This window comes from Ascaphus truei, chromosome 1 (assembly GCF_040206685.1).
Source record: "Ascaphus truei isolate aAscTru1 chromosome 1, aAscTru1.hap1, whole genome shotgun sequence".
In the NCBI taxonomy this organism is placed as follows: Eukaryota; Metazoa; Chordata; class Amphibia; order Anura; family Ascaphidae; genus Ascaphus; species Ascaphus truei.
In genome coordinates, this window is record NC_134483.1 from 53668574 (window position 1) to 53685808 (window position 17235).

General features: G+C 47.5%; 1 protein-coding gene across 8 annotated transcripts in view; it reads right to left on the reverse strand.

Annotated features, from left to right (window-relative positions):
• Window positions 1–17235, reverse strand: part of CPLANE1 (ciliogenesis and planar polarity effector complex subunit 1) — a 150748-nt gene that overhangs the window by 73756 nt on the left and 59757 nt on the right. For all 8 annotated transcript variants that reach the window (XM_075588385.1, XM_075588388.1, XM_075588395.1 and 5 more), the window contains exons 23-28: window positions 14996–15151; window positions 13098–13206; window positions 11807–12086; window positions 8069–8981; window positions 7043–7206; window positions 4961–5115 (exon numbers count right to left, since the gene is read on the reverse strand). In XM_075588385.1, coding sequence (XP_075444500.1) covers window positions 4961–5115; window positions 7043–7206; window positions 8069–8981; window positions 11807–12086; window positions 13098–13206; window positions 14996–15151 — 1777 coding nt within the window. The remainder of the gene's footprint in view (window positions 1–4960; window positions 5116–7042; window positions 7207–8068; window positions 8982–11806; window positions 12087–13097; window positions 13207–14995; window positions 15152–17235) is intronic.

Consider the following 17235-nt stretch of genomic DNA (forward strand, 5'->3'; position numbering starts at 1 on the left):
TCAGTCCGACACATCGGGGTACCAAGCGATCGCAGGGGGGGGGGAGCGCATCACGGGGAACGGGGGAGCGAGCCCCGAGTCACGGGGAAGCGAAGAGCGAGCCCCGAGCCATCGGGGAACCAAGAAGGGGGAGCGGCCAGCCAGCCGCCGAGACAGCGGGGGAACGGACGCCCGGACGGGGGGGGAGAGGGCATGCACATACATAAATTATGACAATACATATGCCCCCTGCTCTCCACCCCCTCTCCCCTTTCCCACCCCCACTCCCCTCCTTTCCCCCCCCCCCACTCCCCTTTCCCCCCTTTCCCACCCCCACTCCCCTCCTTCCCCCCCCCCACTCCCCTCCTTTCCCCCCCCCCACCTTTCCCCCCTCCCCTTTCCCCCCCCCCCCACTTCCCCTTTCCCCCCCACTCCCTTTTCCCCCCCCACTCCCCTTTTCCCCCCCACTCCCCTTTTCCCCCCCACTCCCCTTTCCCCCCCCCCCACTCCCCTTTCCCGCCCCACTCCCCTTTCCCCCCCTTTCCCCCCCCTCCCCTTTCCCCCCCCCACGCTCCCCTTCCCCCCCACGCTCCCCTTTCCCCCCCCCATGCTCCCCTTTCCCCCCTCCGCTCCCCCTTTCCCCCCCCTCCGCTCCCCCTTTCCCCCCCCTCCGCTCCCCCTTTCCCCCCCCTCCGCTCCCCTTTCCCCCCCCCCTTCGCTCCCCTTTCCCCCCCCCTCCGCTCCCCTTTCCCCCCCCTCCGCTCCCCTTTCCCCCCCCCCCCTCCGCTCCCCTTTCCCCCCCCCTCCGCTCCCCTTCCCCCCCCCCCTCCGCTATTACGCATTTACATCCCGGGCAACGCCGGGTCTCTCAGCTAGTCTAATCTAAACTCTAGCCATACACAGTTTTAGCAAGCTGAAAACCCAAACCCACTACACTGTACACAATGTGTGTGTGTGCTGATGGGTTTGCGACCTAATGTATACAACAAAGACAAGAGCCCCCCATGCTACATCCAACACAGACAAATTATTTAGCACATTACTATGTATTTTATCTGTACTCTTTCTTCATAAATATGGGTCATTTAGTGCACTAATTTGGCCAAAATATTTTAAGCCTACTGCCCGTTTTACTTATCTACTGCTCTCTAGCATAAAAATGGCAACGCCTCAGGGCCCCCGCCCCTTCCTCAGGCTGGGGGATATATACGAGTGCCGATCCAAACCATTGCTGTTGCTGTGTTGTTTGAATGCCGATTGGTGGAGGAAGTGGATCTGAGCACCAGTGCATAAGCAATACGCCAACGGTGAGTGCAAGTTCTTTTTGTTTTGTTTTTTTCTACCGCTATTTTAAGGCATGATGTATTGTCAGCGAGGGGAAAAAGTGGATCATCTTTGGTAGGGAGATCTCCCTCCCAGAAAGAAAGTCCATATACTTCTCCCACGTGTGAGCAGTGTCAGACAGCGTGGCATCCTTATCTAGACAACCTTTCTCCTCTATCCATGGAAATAGTCTAAGTATTTTGTGGTCAATGATTGTGTGATGGAAAGTGGTGAGGTCTTAATCCATCTATTAATAACACATTTCCTCGCTGCTCACGTCCCATTAATAAGCGGCTGATCTCTACCCACCAGGGAGACGTCACGCCAATTAAAAGTGGCTTAAAGTTAGTATTAATGGTTTTGCTTAGCAATCTATCAATACATAGGGATGTTTTCTTTATATCTGCTCATTTTTTGAAAGATCTTTCATATTTCATTGAATATCTCTGCTCTGTCCTGCAGACACACATCAATGTTGTTTTTCCTGACTGCAGCTATGGAAAGACTAGAGACCAGCGGTGTGCAACATACGGCCCGCTGACCGCTTTCATACAGGCCGAAGAATACAGCCGCTGTGACCGGAAGTCAGCACGGAGCGGCAGGGGGGAGGCAAAAGTGGTGTTCCGGCCCCCAAAATTTGCCCCCGTGCCAGAAATTGAGGTTAGGTGATAGGAGGTGCAGGGGAGAGGGTGTGAGGGATGGGAGATGATGGGCGGCATGAGTGAGAGGAGGGGGGCGGCCGGTGCGCTAGGCAGGGAAGCTGGTGAGGAGGGGAGCATGTGGGGGAGAAGCTGGTGAGGAGGAGAGCATGAGGGGGAGAAGCTGGTGAGGAGTGGAGCATGTGAGGGAGAAGCCGGTAAGGAGGGGAGCATGTGGGGGAGAAGCTGGCGAGGAGAGCATGTGGGGGAGAAGCTGGTGAGGAGGGGAGCATGTGGGGGAGAAGCTGGTGAGAAGGAGAGCATGTGGGGGAGAAGCTGGTGAGAAGGGGATCATGTGAGGGAGAAGCTGGTGAGGAGGGGAGCATGTGAGGGAGAAGCTGGTGAGGAGGGGGGCATGTGGGGGAGCAGCTAGTGAGGAGGAGAGCATGTGGGGGAGCAGCTGGTGTGGAGGGGAGCATGTGGGGGAGAAGCTGGTGAGAAGGGGATCATGTGAGGGAGAAGCTGGTGAGGAGGGAGCATGTGAGGGAGAAGCTGGTGAGGAGGGAGCATGTGGGAGAGTAGCTGGAGAGGAGAGAAACGTGGGCGAGAAGCTGGTGTATTTGATGAAGTACGATTAAATCTGATCAGGCCCTTCATATAAATGGGAGTCTGTATGCCATACGCTAACACAGGCCTGCACAACTCGTAAAGCGAGAAGGGCCGAACTGCTCCAAGAAAAAAAAATTGGGCCGCACGGGTAAAATCATCATCATCATCTCTCCTCCAACAGCTCTCATCATCATCATCATCTCTCCTCCAACACCTCTCATCATCATCATCATCCTCATATCTCCCCCAGAACCCCTCACTATCAACCTTTGCGATACTCCCCATCTATCTCTCATATCCCCATCTCTCCCCCTCAGCCACACACATAATACTCCCCCTCCACATCAAACACACAATACCCCCCTGCACACCACACACATCTCCCCCTACACCTCCAATGACCCCCCCTGCACCTCCAATGACCCCCCTTGCACCTCCAGTGACCCCCCCCTGCACCTCCAATGACCCCCCCTGCACCTCCAATGACCCCCCCTGCACCTCCAATGACCCCCCCTGCACCTCCAATGACCCCCCCTGCACCTCCAATGACCCCCCTGCACCTCCAATGACCCCCCCTGCACCTCCAATGACCCCCCCTGCACCTCCAATGACCCCCCTGCACCTCACCTCACCCCCCTGCACCTCACATCCCTGCACCTCACACCCCTGCACCTCACTCCCCTGCACCTCACTCCCCTGCACCTCACTTCCCTGCACCTCACCCTCCTGCACCTCACACCCCTGCACCTCACACCCCTGCACCTCACACGCCTGCACCTCACCCTCCTGCACCTCACATCCCTGCACCTCACATCCCTACACCTCACCCTCCTGCACCTCACCCTCCTGCACCTCACCCTCCTGCACCTCACCTTCCTGCACCTCACTCCCCTGCACCTCACATCCCTGCACCTCACCCTCCTGCACCTCACATCCCTGCACCTCAAATCCCTGCGCCTCAAATCCCTGCGCCTCACCTCCCCCCCAACGGCACCTCACCTCCCCCCCCCAACGGCACCTCACAGTGGCAGAGCAGGCAGGACTCGCACACTCGTGCAGTCCTGACTCTGAGAGCAGGTTCGAGGAGGTGGAGGGGTGAGCGGTGAGCGGCCAGGAGGGGGGGGAGAGAAGCGGCTCGCGGCCAGGAGGTGGGGGAGAAGCGGCTCGTGGCCAGGAGGTGGGGGAGAAGCGGCTCGCGGCCAGGAGGGGGGGAGAAGCGGCTCGCGGCCTGGAGGGGGGGGAGAAGCGGCTCGCGGGAGAGGAGCGGGCACGCTGGCTTGCGGGGGGGGGGAGGGGAGAGCGGCTCGCGGGAGAGGAGAGGGCAAGCGGGCTCAGGAGGGAGGAGGACGGGGAAAGCCACCGCGGGCCGCACAATGAGTGGAGGCGGGAGCGTGTTGTGCAGCCCTGCTCTAACAAATAAAAATGTATTAAAGTATTTGTTGATCTTGCCAGGTGGTATTCTGAAGGTGTTTTAAATGCATCAGAAATGTTTTAGTGCACAGAGAGCACATTTGCTCTAGCTGGAGACACGAATGTAAGCTCTGCGCAGTGCTCTTATTGTTAGATTGCACACAAAGCTTCCCGGTTAGGCTGGGGTATAAAGCATTACAACTAGGGCAACAAGGTCTATTATACTAGATGTGCATGTGTTCCAAGCGCGAGAATGTGAGTCATTATACACACCTCAAATAATACTTTTTTCCATAGAAATGTATCTTACTTTGTATTGTATTATTTTTGGTATATATGATACAGAAATAAATTAATATTAAAAACATACTATTATTTTGTAGGAAATTGATCTCGATGTTGTTACTTCATTTTTACACGGTCACTTATGATGTGTTACGTTCCATATTGGTCCAGTTAAATAATTCTAGTCTGCTAGGAAACACTGGCAAATGACTCTTTTGAGAGATGCCTGCCCACCAATAGGGCTGAGTCCCTGGTGGTCACAGCGCTGTGCGCGCCACACACCACAGAACAGCCCTCTATAGGGCAGGCCCCAGTGGCCGTGTGTGTGTGGGCGCGCAAAGCGCTGTGACACGTACGCTGACAGGGAAGATAAGAATTTTGTCTTCCCGTGCCACGACACGGTCACGTGGCCGAACGCAGCCAATGGCAGGGCATACCCATCATGGCCCCGCCCCCGCGCTCTCCCCTACAGACCGCCGATCGCGGCTGTAGTCTCTGCACGAGCCGCCAGGCGCCCGTGCAGCAGGGAGGCCCGGGGCCGTAGCCTAACTTGATTGCAGATACTGCTGGGAAGGCCTGCAGAGCATTGCAAGACCCCTCAATCAAGACGAGATAGTGGAACTAACGAAAAGCCCTTGGGATGTGGTCACAGTGACTCGCCCCATTATATATAAATACTACCGCCAGAGAATAAATATGCTCAGACAAGCACCAACCTTCTGTGTCTGATGGAATAAGAATTGGCTCCATTACTGGGTCTTTAATTTCTTCTGCGGGAGCACCATAACCTACAGATTTATCCTCACTGGGGGAGGGAAGGCGCCTCTCCGGACTGCTCTCCTTGTTTACTTCGCTCAGATTAGAAGATTCTCTGCCAATTGAAATAACGTTTTATTGCACCACATGTCAGGAACTACTGCCACAGTACCTGGGATACTTTTGCATTCAGCAGTTATAAAATGTTAGCCTACAAAATTAATGGTAAGCAAAAATATTCTAATAAGCGCATCTTATATTATAAAGAAAACACACATATTTTGAGCCGTTTAAGGCCATGTTTATAAAGCAGTCTTCTGCCATAGGACACTTTACTGCTGTGGTTCAGTGTTGGAAGGGGTCTCATCGCAGAAGACTGCCTAACAAATATGGCCCTATATCTTGTCTGAAGCATGGCCGGGTGGAAGGAAACCGCAAGTAAAAGAACCGCAGCACACCGGATACTTGCACATATCTAAAAATGTACACACATAAAAGAAGTGAAACGCTAAACAAACATCCTGACATAGATGAAAGGAGGGAACAAACCATTGGCTTCATAATTGCTTATTTCATTTTCTATGTCTTACAACATTAAGTCATGTTGGGATATGTGTGTTTAAAATTAATTTCAGAACTGTAATGAGATATTACATCTCCTTGCCCAGCTGGGAACATTTTGGTCCAGAAATTATACACAGAGACTAAAAAAGCAAATCTAAAATCATACTTCAACTCAGCAAAGCACATAGAGTATTATCCCTTTTCACATCTTGCCAAGTAGAGGTGTTTAAAACAGTGTATTTATTTCTCTGTGGAACAGTATGATGGATGCAGTACTCACGTGCTCAGATCATAGCAGTAAGTCAGGAGTGGCCAACTTGCCAGGTGTCCTGTATTGAACTGGACTGCCCTGTATTTGGACATTCTGTCCAGTAAAAAATGAGAGGTGATACTGGACATGTGTGTGTTCTGTATTACCTCACAGGACATAGTGACCTGACCGGCTTGGGGGGCCGCGGGATTTCCCCGAGCAGGGCTTCTGCTAGGGGGTTGGGTAGCTTCCTCCATCATGATTGAATGCTGCTGGGTAATGCAGCTAATCAGGAGGAGGTATCAGGACTCAGGAGCCTCAGGGTAGTGCCAAGGAGAGGAGGAAACAGCATGAAGCAGAAAGGTGTGTGTGTGTGTCTCACACACCATTTCACCATTGTGTCCAGTATTTTCGGAGAAGCCACCTGGCAACCCTAGCCACCAACAGATCAGGTTTTAAGGATATCCCTGCTTCAGCACAGGTGGCTCAGTCGTTGCCTTTTTACCCCTTATATGTTTTGAATTGACAAAACCAGATTTGGAAACGATGTTTTTGCCCTTTAAACCATCATGTATATTCTGCTATGCTAATGATCAATTATGCATAAAGTATCAGTTCATCAAAGGCCATTTGTGTGTTTCCCCTCTCCCATTTGATGCCGCATCAAGGTAAGGAGGGGGCGCGAGCACCAGAGGAGGCAAGGCAGGGGGGCGCAGCAGCAAAAGTGTGCGTTCCCCTGGGATAATGTATCTGTCGTCTAAATTTAGCATAGGTTGAACTTGAAGGACATATGTCTTTTTTCAACCTCATCTACTATGCAACTATGTAACTATGTAAAGCAAAGTGCCTTTTAGAACAGGTTCAGTGTAACGATCGTCATTCTTTACTCTTCTTTAACACTAAAACCAAAGATTCATGAAAAGGCAGGAAAACAGAATGTGAATACAACGTACTAATAACCGCTGCAGTGGAGAACAAACAAAGTTGATGGTATTAAATGGAAAATTGCAGTTCTACAAAAAAAAATACTGCACATCAGTGGTTCTCAAACATCTTCGCAGGAAAGGGAGACAATTGATTTGAATTACCAACCACTATCTATTCATATAATAGGTATTTGCTTTCATTTATGTACAAATGTGTTGGTTATTTGTAAACGCTGGTGTGGCCAGTGGTCCCCAAAGGAGATCACCAAGAATGAAATGGCAGTGACGATTTTGATACTCACTCAGAAACACTTTCTTCTAGTTGTTCGTGAGCATGTTCTTCCAGAACAGAAACGGAATCTCCATCTGACTCTGGATTATCACTATCCACACTGGTCTCACTCTGTAACTTTGCTCCGGCCACTGGCTGGAACATCGGGGCTACTATATATTCCCTCGGTGGGACCTGGAAATAAACCAGTTATCGACAGCTTGTCATCATGAATAAAAAGTACTGAAGGACACGAAAGTCACTGGTGCTATAAAATGATACATACTGTAGTGCCGACGATTATTCTAAAACAAACCTGGGGCAATCTCCAAAAAGACCCAGGTACATGCTGCAACATTTCACACATTGCTGCAGACAGACTAATGGCCCATCGGATTAACAGCGGGGGTCCCTGGCAGTCCCATTCAAACTGAATGGGACTGCCAGGAACCCCTGCTGTGTTAATCCGATTGGCCATTAGCTTCTGCAGAAATGTCACTGAAATGTACCCAGCATGTACCCAGCATGTACCTAGCATGTACCTAGCTAGTTTAAGGCAAGCTTTAGAATACTCGTTGGCTCGTCTATATATGATAGCATCTGAATAACATGCATATCATAAACAATATACAATATGCAAACTGTATACAACTCAGGAAGCTTGAATCTATTTCTGCTTAATCATAAGCTTTATTCCTTCTGTTATTTTACAGACGGGTCTTGTCCTCACAAATGATGACATCACTAATCCAAGCGCAGAAATGGGACAATGCTTATCCAACTTGATATTCTACGGATTCAGTAAACCAAGGGATTTATGTTCTGTACCCCGGGCATACTTAAAAATGAGAGCCAACTCAATATATTTTTCACCTGGTAAAATATTTTAGAACTCAACACATGGGAAAATATATTTGTGGTAAAAGTGTTCAAATACAAATGTCAGATACGTAGTGGATACACACAAAATAAACACTAAAGGTTTTCAGTGTGGTAGAAAATGCAACTACATGTTCTAAATTCATTCTACAAATTACAGCAGAACTTTTCCCGTTACCTTGAACCTTAGGTTTTCATCCAGTGAACTTCCCAAGTAGGGCTTTTCTAAAAGCCAGAGTGATGTAAGAAGGGCAGCAGAGGATGTTTTAACACGTATTGCAGTGCTGTGTGCTTGACATAATTCTGCTTTGCCTGCACTCCAGTACAGCCTCCTGTCTGCCCATCTAACCATCCACTCCACCAACTTGGCTTCACGGCTAAACTTTGCCTGCAGTTCCCCTCCAAGCTCTTCGCTGGGCATAACATTCCTGTTCTGAATTAGTTTGTGGCTGTATTGATCGTGCGTAGACAAGCCGCACGTTCGAGGTGGCAATTTTTGACAGCCCTCGTTAGATTTCTGCGTTCTTTGCTCTTTTAAACCAAACAGTCCGCTTTTGGCCGCGTTTCTGGTTTTTAGCTTATGAAAGTATTTAGCAGATGAAGCTTCTGGCTTTTCTACTACCACCACCAAGGCTGAATTCGAGAGCGGATCAGGTGTGCCTAGAGTTTGAACTAATGTGCTCTCCGACTTCCCAGACTCATCGCGAGGTTCAACATTAACAGTATAGCAGCAACCAGCTTGGAATACACTCTGAGTCCTGGTCCTCCCCAGCTTGCGCTTCAGTGTTGTATGAACATCAAATACAAGAGAGTTCAGCTCATGTTCTCGAAGGTGCTGGGAGAACGCGGTGAGGAAAGGAATGCCTGGGTCGCTGTAATGGAGCAGATCTCTTTCTAGCAGGTAACTCAAAAACAGATCTAGGAACTTGGTGTATTCTTCATCATCACTCTCAAATTCCCAGGTGCCCACTTTAGGTAGGACAAGTCCATCTCCTTTGGACGCTTTGGCTTTCGGTCTTACTTTTTCCCTCGCTGGTTTGTTATCCCTCGTATTCTTCACACATTTGTTTCCTGCAATGTGGCACTCCGTTCTACAATTTAAGATACAAAATAAGCGTATTGTTCACAATAAAAAATCCTGTATTACTTACAAAGTTCTCCTCCTGTCTTTTAAGGCAATACACTCTTCTGCCCCTCCTTACATCTCAGCCCTAATTTCTCACTATACACCAACCCGACTCAAGGATGTCTTCTGTCTACCCCTTTCGTATCTAAAGCCCTCCCCTGTCTAACACCTCTCTCACTCACTGCCCCACACCTCTGGAATGTCCTCCCCCTCAATATTCCACTGGCACCCTCTCTCTCCACCTTTAGGGCCTTTCTTAAAACACACCTCTTTAGTGAAGCATATGGGTAGCCCCGCTGGCTGATACTATACATCTCATATGCATTTACCATGATCCCTTGCAGAAGGGCTGGCGAGAACACTGTCCTACTGTCTCTGTAAGTTATCCCTACTTACCACTTAGATTGTAAGCTCTTCTCCTAATGTTACTTTTATGCTTATTCCCATTAGGTGTTATATTATTATGTATTACTGATGTGTATTACTATATTACGTGTATTACTGATGTGAAGCGCTATGTACCTGGATGGCGCTATATAAATAAAGATATACATAAAAGAACTGCAATGCTATTAATGTGCATATACGTTCCAGACGGGTTATTTTAAAGGTCCAAGGAGGCTACTGTCCCAAATGGTTCCAGCAGAATGTCCCTTTGGCAGTTCAGAAAGATTTCCTACGTTTTAAAGAAAAGGTGATCAAAGCCCAGGCAGTTACACTTCCCGATTTAAAATAATCTCCAAACAATAAAAAATATAATCCCCAGGTATGTACTCTCATTTAAGGAAAACGTTGATGGGAATTCCAAAGTTATCATTTATGGAATACCGACCAATAAAGAGCGTTGAAAAGCTCACTTAAAGTAACCTGGAAAACTAATATTGCCCGTTACACACCTGTAAACAAATATGAAAAGATAATGCTCTCCCAGGCAATGTATCTATAATACTATATTTAGAATATGCAGAAGCTTACAAACCTATTGTAAAACTACATCTATGCTATGCACCATCCCGACACTTGCGTTCTGCTCAAGGATGTCTTCTCTCTACCCGCTTTGTATCTAAAGCCCTCTCCCATCTTAAACCTTTCTCACTGACTGCCCCACACCTCTGGAATGCCCTTCCCCTCAGTACCCGACTAGCACCCTCTCTATCCACCTTTAAGACCCACCTTAAGACACAATGGCTTAAAGAAGCATACGAATAGCACTGTGGCTAATACTATATACATGATACATAAAGCTTGGCCCCTTGCAGACCACTTACCAGAATGCCCTCCTACTGTCTCTGTAAGCTCTTTGGAGCAGGGACTCCTCTTCCACAATGTTACTTTTATGTCTGAAGCACTTTTCCCAGGATGTGTTATTTGTAGTTATTTGTTATTTACATGACTGTCACGTGTATTACTACTGTGAAGCACTATGTACATTAATGGTGCTATATAAATAAAGACATACATACATACATACATACATACATACTACAGACACTAACAGAATTATAAATCCACGGACAATCCCCATGCGATTGTGGATGTCCTGACGTATAATGTATTGCAACGCATCTGGATTTGCTTTCAGAAGCTAGAACATTTGACATACAGAGATAAAGCAATGTATTGCGTAAACCTTTGTACGTTATTTAACATGAGTGCTACTGAATACAATGGTTAAGGAGAGAACGCGCGTGTTATTCAACTGCGTCAACAGGGGTAATAATGTCTGGTACATCTGTACCGTGTTTTTTGTTAGAATAAGCTACATTTGTAAAACTATTGCTCCGAATTGGCTTTGGGTGCATGCTATGAATCCCGATCTTGTTTGCATGTCCATGTGGTACAGTACTTACCAAACGCAAGCATTTACTAAATGAAAGGTTTAATGTAGTAGTGTTACTTTTGTGACCTCTATTAGCAACGTACTATATAAGGGAACCCAGTGAAAGCAATAGCATTGACAGTAGCCCAACAAACAGCTGAGGTTGTGCAGGAATCTACTCTTGAATTTCCAGAACAGCTCCCATTAGTAGTCAGGCCAACGGGCCCTTTTAGTAAAAGTCACTGGTTAACGGACAATGCACTTTGAAAAATAAAGTACATCTTACAAAAGCCACTTTCCGCACTTCTTTCACCTGCCGCATGTCACCTTATTGGGCTACTCTGAGTTGTATTGCTAAGGGTTAAGCGCTGTTATCACAGCATCTTGTAGGCCAAGCCACTGCTCCCCAAACATGGCTCCCTTTCAGTCACGGTAACACCCATTGCAACGTCCTGTCTCACTTTGGGTTGATGGGCGGGGGAGGCCATCTAATTATTGCAAACTGAAGTCTGAAATGCCAGGTACTTGTTGTTGTATAATTCCCTTGCATACTGAGCAAACACTGCCAGCGTTAAAGCCCACAGGCCCGGCGACATAACCTGGATACTCAGGCCATTCATCGCTCAGATTTCTGGTTTCCTTTCACTGTAAATACTTCTGGGAATTGATTTGTTCAGGTGACCTCGATTAGGAAGGGGAAACACTTCTGGTTACAGTCCAACATATTGGTTATCCTGTGTAAGATATTATTAAAGTATTGAAACTGCATCATTATTGTTTTTGATTCCACCTATCATCCATCTGTCGTTAGGAAGAAATATACTCCAACCTTGACTACCTTATATTAGTTTTAGGTCCTGGCTCACCCTACTAAATTGGATGTTGCAGGTGACCAGAGAATAATCTGAATGGACAAAGCGCCCTCTTTTTGTCAAATATGCCATACCAATACATAATAAGAGTGGAAGTACCTCTGATCTGCATCTTCATTTAGCAACGCCTCTGACAGTGTGTCTGCATCGCTATAAACATGGGGCCTCCCAATATCAGTGAGGGTGCTTCTGCTCAGGCTGGTCCCCAGAGAGAACCTGTCATAGCAGTGCAAGTCCTCATCCAATGTCTCCTCCAGAGCAGTCTCCCAGATGTGCATTTCCACCGGCCCGATGTTCCTCTGCACACGTCTCAGAGTTTTCACCCTTGATCTGAGGACCTCATGTATGATAACGGACATCATTTCTTCACCTTGAAGGCCTGTCAGAAGTGGACCACATATTATGTAAAAAGAGGATAATAAGCAATTCTGTAGGAACAAAGATCATACTAACAGGTTTGCAAACTCAAAATATGTTTTTTCACGATGAAAGTTTCTCGGACAAATATAAAATGTTATTTTTAACGTTACACGAGGAGTGTTTTAACTAAAGTCTCAGCACATATGGTGGATGCAGGGTGTCAAATTGTGCATAAGGATAATGACATCAAATATATTGCTGTTTGGATAACAATGGCAACAATTTTTTATTTATAAACTATTTTTAGTAGAAAGCAAAATGGAATATGGTGTTTATAAAGTACTTGCCCATTAAGTATGAGCATTGCTTTGATCAAAAGCACTATAAAAAATACACAAGGCCGGATTTCAAAGATAGTTATTGGTTGCATCGGAGATCAATGTGTTAAAGTTTTATTAACTGAAAAAAAATGAATTATTTATTTATTTATAAAATATTTTACCAGGAAGTAATACATTGAGAGTTACCTCTCGTTTTCAAGTATGTCCTGGGCACAGAGTAAAACAAATAATACATGGTTACAAGTACAGTTACATAAATGAACAGGGTATACATTATATACAAGACATTGCATGCACAGTTAAAGAAAATATATATTATGAGCGTATGAAACAGTTACAGAACAGATTAAAGTGTGAGACAGCCTTAGATTTGAAAGAACTTAAACTGGAGGTGGATGTGAGAGTCTCTGGTAGGTTGTTCCAGTTTTGGGGTGCACGGAAGGAGAAGGAGTATAGCAGCCGATGATTTGCTTCAATTATAGTGCCATCAAACTCACCCCAAGGGTGGTAAATTAATCTATTGTTTTAAAAAAAATAATAATATTTAAAATATTTTTACTGCAAAACCCTAGGACTGTTTCAAGACACATTTTTGTTTAAAATGAGGTCTATCGATGTTTGACGTTATAAAATGATGGTGGAATATTACACCAGTTGCCAGAGTGACAAGCAGACAAAAGCTACATTACCTTTCACCATGGAGTGTCTAAGGCGCTGGTGGACAGAATGATACTTCTCCCTGAGTGGTACGCGGACATCCTCAGGGTGGGGGAAAGCCTTGACCAAGATTTCTGCCACCTACATAAAACCATTCAATAATATTAATTACATTAGGGTTGGCGTACCCGTGGCCTAGAACTGTGCAAATAGCCTCTTTTATATTAAACAACGGCTATTTGCATGTACAACCGATGCATGCAAACACAATGGCCGCTGAATAGCTAATAAGCAGAAGGGAAGGCCTCCAACCAGCATTACCAAGATGGCCCAGGAATAAGTGGTATGAGGCGCCTAAAGATAGCGGGATGTGGGAGAGACTGCACATGAGATGATTGCTGGTTAGAAGATATCTAATGCACATGCATTCTTTGGACCAAGAAGTACTAACCTCAGAGTATCAGTAAGTGTTTCCCATGACATGAGTTGACCATCCCTAGCTTCAAGAATCTTGCGCAGTATGGACAATAGGATGCATCTTTACAATTTCCGATATGTTTCTCCTTCCTAAAGATACCCAGCATGCAGTGGTGGGATTCAGCCGGTTCGCACCGGTTCGTGCGAACCTGTTCCTATGATTTCTGACGTTCGCCGAACCGGTGCTTAACAGGCGGCAGGGGGAGATGATATGCGGTGGCGGCGGGAGATGGAATACAGTGGCGGCGGTGGTATGCGACGGTGGGCTTAAAGTATTAGCCGGTAATAGAATCACTTGAGTGAGAGTCAGAGCAGGACTGCAGGGGAGGTGCGCCATCTAGCAGCCTGACCCGGAACTTCCTGTCTGCTGCTGCTGCTGCTATAGAACGCTCCTCTCCCCGTGCTGCGCCTGCTCTGACTCAGGAGATTTTTACTACCGGCGAATTTTATAAGATGGGGGAGCTCAGTGCCTGTGTCCACCCAGGTAGGCATGGTGGGGAGGAGGACTGGGAGTGATGTGAGGGGGGGCTGGGAGTGATGTGAGGGGGGCTGGGAGTGATGTGAGGGGGGGCTGGGAGTGATGTGAGGGGGGGCTGGGAGAGATGTGAGGGGGGGCTGGGAGTGATGTGAGGGGGGCTGGGAGTGATGTGAGGGGGGCTGGGAGTGATGTGAGGGGGAGCTGGGAGAGATGTGAGGGGGGCTGGGAGAGATGTGAGGGAGAGTTGTGAGGGGGTCTGGGAGTGATGTGAGGGGGGGCTGGGAGTGATGTGAGGGGGGGCTGGGAGTGATGTGATGGGGAGCTGGGAGTGATGTGAGGGGGAGCTGGGAGAGATGTGAGGGGGGCTGGGAGAGATGTGAGGGGAGGCTGGGAGAGATGTGAGGGGAGGCTGGCAGAGATGTGAGGGGGGCTGGGTGAGATGTGAGGGAGAGTTGTGAGGGGGGCTGGGAGAGATGTGAGGGGGGTCTGGGGGAGATGTGAGGGGGGGCTGGGAGAGATGTGAGGGGGGCTGGGAGAGATGTGAGGGGGATCTGGGAGAGATGTGAGAGGGGCTGGGTGAGATGTGAGGGGGGCTGGGAGAGATGTGAGGGGGGTCTGGGGGAGATGTGAGGAGGGTCTGGGAGAGATGTGATGGGGCTGTGAGAGATGTGAGGGGGGTCTGTAAGATGTGTCGGCGGGCTGTGAGGGGGGGCTGTGAGATGTGAGGGGGCTGGGAGAGATGTGAGGGGGTCTGGGGGAGAGGTGAAGTGGGCTCTGGTCTCTGTCTCTCCCCCACGTGCAGTTCTGTTCAACTGAATAAAACATTTAAAAAAAAACATAAAACATTTCCCTGGCTCTGCCCCCTTCCCCTTCACCCCCCCATTCCCCCACTCCCCCCTCTTTCCCCCCCCCCCCCCGTGAGAGGAAACCTGTTGCTAAAAAATTTGAATCCCACCACTGCCTGCATGCCTTTACCTTTCTTACTGGAGGCAGCTCGCTGACCAAGCTGAGAATGATGTCCTGTACCAACTCCTCACAGTTTGTAATGCGTGTGAACGGCAGCGTCCGACAAGCCCACTCCAAAGCATTATAACAGTGCTCAGTTACACAGGAATCATACTCCTCTGCAGTCTGGGGGGAGGAAAACATTTTTGTTTAGAGACTCGATGCCACCTAAAACTCTGGTGCCAACATATATCCTAGTTGGAATGCAGTAAAAACCCTTTGGGCCCTTATAGAATTTTTCTTTGCAATGTGAGCTACCGTATATTCAATACAGCAGGGAATATACAATGCATAGTGCTTTCACTATACAGCAGGGAATATACCATGCATAGCGCTTTCACTATACGGCAGGGAATATACAATGCATAGTGCTTTCACTATACAGCAGGGAATATACCATGCATAGCGCTTTCACTATACGGCAGGGAATATACAATGCATAGCGCTTTCACTATACGGCAGGGAATATACAATGCATAGCGCTTTCACTATACAGCAGGGAATATACCATGCATAGCGCTTTCACTATACGGCAGGGAATATACAATGCATAGCGCTTTCACTATACGGCAGGGAATATACAATGCATAGTGCTTTCACTATACGGCAGGGAATATACAATGCATAGCGCTTTCACTATACGGCAGGGAATATACAATGCATAGTGCTTTCACTATACGGCAGGGAATATACCATGCATAGCGCTGTCACTATACGGCAGGGAATATACCATGCATAGCGCTGTCACTATAGAGCAGGGAATATACCATGCATAGCGCTGTCACTATAGAGCAGGGAATATACCATGCATAGCGCTGTCACTATAGAGCAGGGAATATACCATGCATACGCTGTCACTATAGAGCAGGGAATATACCATGCATAGCATTTTCACTATACGGCAGGGAATATACAATGCATGGTGCTTTCACCATACAGCAGGGAATATACAATGCATAGCGCTGTCACTATACAGCAGGGAATATACAATGCATGGTGCTTTCACTATACGGCAGGGAATATACAATGCATAGCGCTGTCACTATACAGCAGGGAATTTACAATGCATGGTGCTTTCACTATACAGCAGAGAATATACAATGCATGGTGCTTTCACTATACAGCAGAGAATATACAATGCATGGTGCTTTCACTATACAGCAGGGAATATACAATGCATAGCGCTGTCACTATACAGCAGGGAATATATAATGCATGGTGCTTTCACTATACGGCAGGGAATATACAATGCATGGTGCTTTCACTATACGGCAGGGAATATACAATGCATGGTGCTTTCACTATAGAGCAGGGAATATACAATGCATAGCGCTGTCACTATACAGCAGGGAATATACAATGCATGGTGCTTTCACCATACAGCAGGGAATATACAATGCATAGCGCTGTCACTATACAGCAGGGAATATACAATGCATGGTGCTTTCACTATACGGCAGGGAATATACAATGCATAGTGCTTTCACCATACAGCAGGGAATATACAATGCATAGTGCTTTCACCATACAGCAGGGAATATACAATGCATAGCGCTGTCACTATACGGCAGGGAATATACAATGCATAGTGCTGTCACTATACGGCAGGGAATATACCATGCATAGCGCTGTCACTATACAGCAGGGAATATACAATGCATAGCGCTGTCACTATACAGCAGGGAATATACAATGCATGGTGCTTTCACTATACGGCAGGGAATATACAATGCATAGCGCTTTCACTATACGGCAGGGAATATACAATGCATAGTGCTTTCACTATACGGCAGGGAATATACAATGCATAGCGCTTTCACTATACGGCAGGGAATATACAATGCATAGTGCTTTCACTATACGGCAGGGAATATACCATGCATAGCGCTGTCACTATACGGCAGGGAATATACCATGCATAGCGCTGTCACTATAGAGCAGGGAATATACCATGCATAGCGCTGTCACTATAGAGCAGGGAATATACCATGCATAGCGCTGTCACTATAGAGCAGGGAATATACCATGCATACGCTGTCACTATAGAGCAGGGAATATACCATGCATAGCATTTTCACTATACGGCAGGGAATATACAATGCATGGTGCTTTCACCATACAGCAGGGAATATACAATGCATAGCGCTGTCACTATACAGCAGGGAATATACAATGCATGGTGCTTTCACTATACGGCAGGGAATATACAA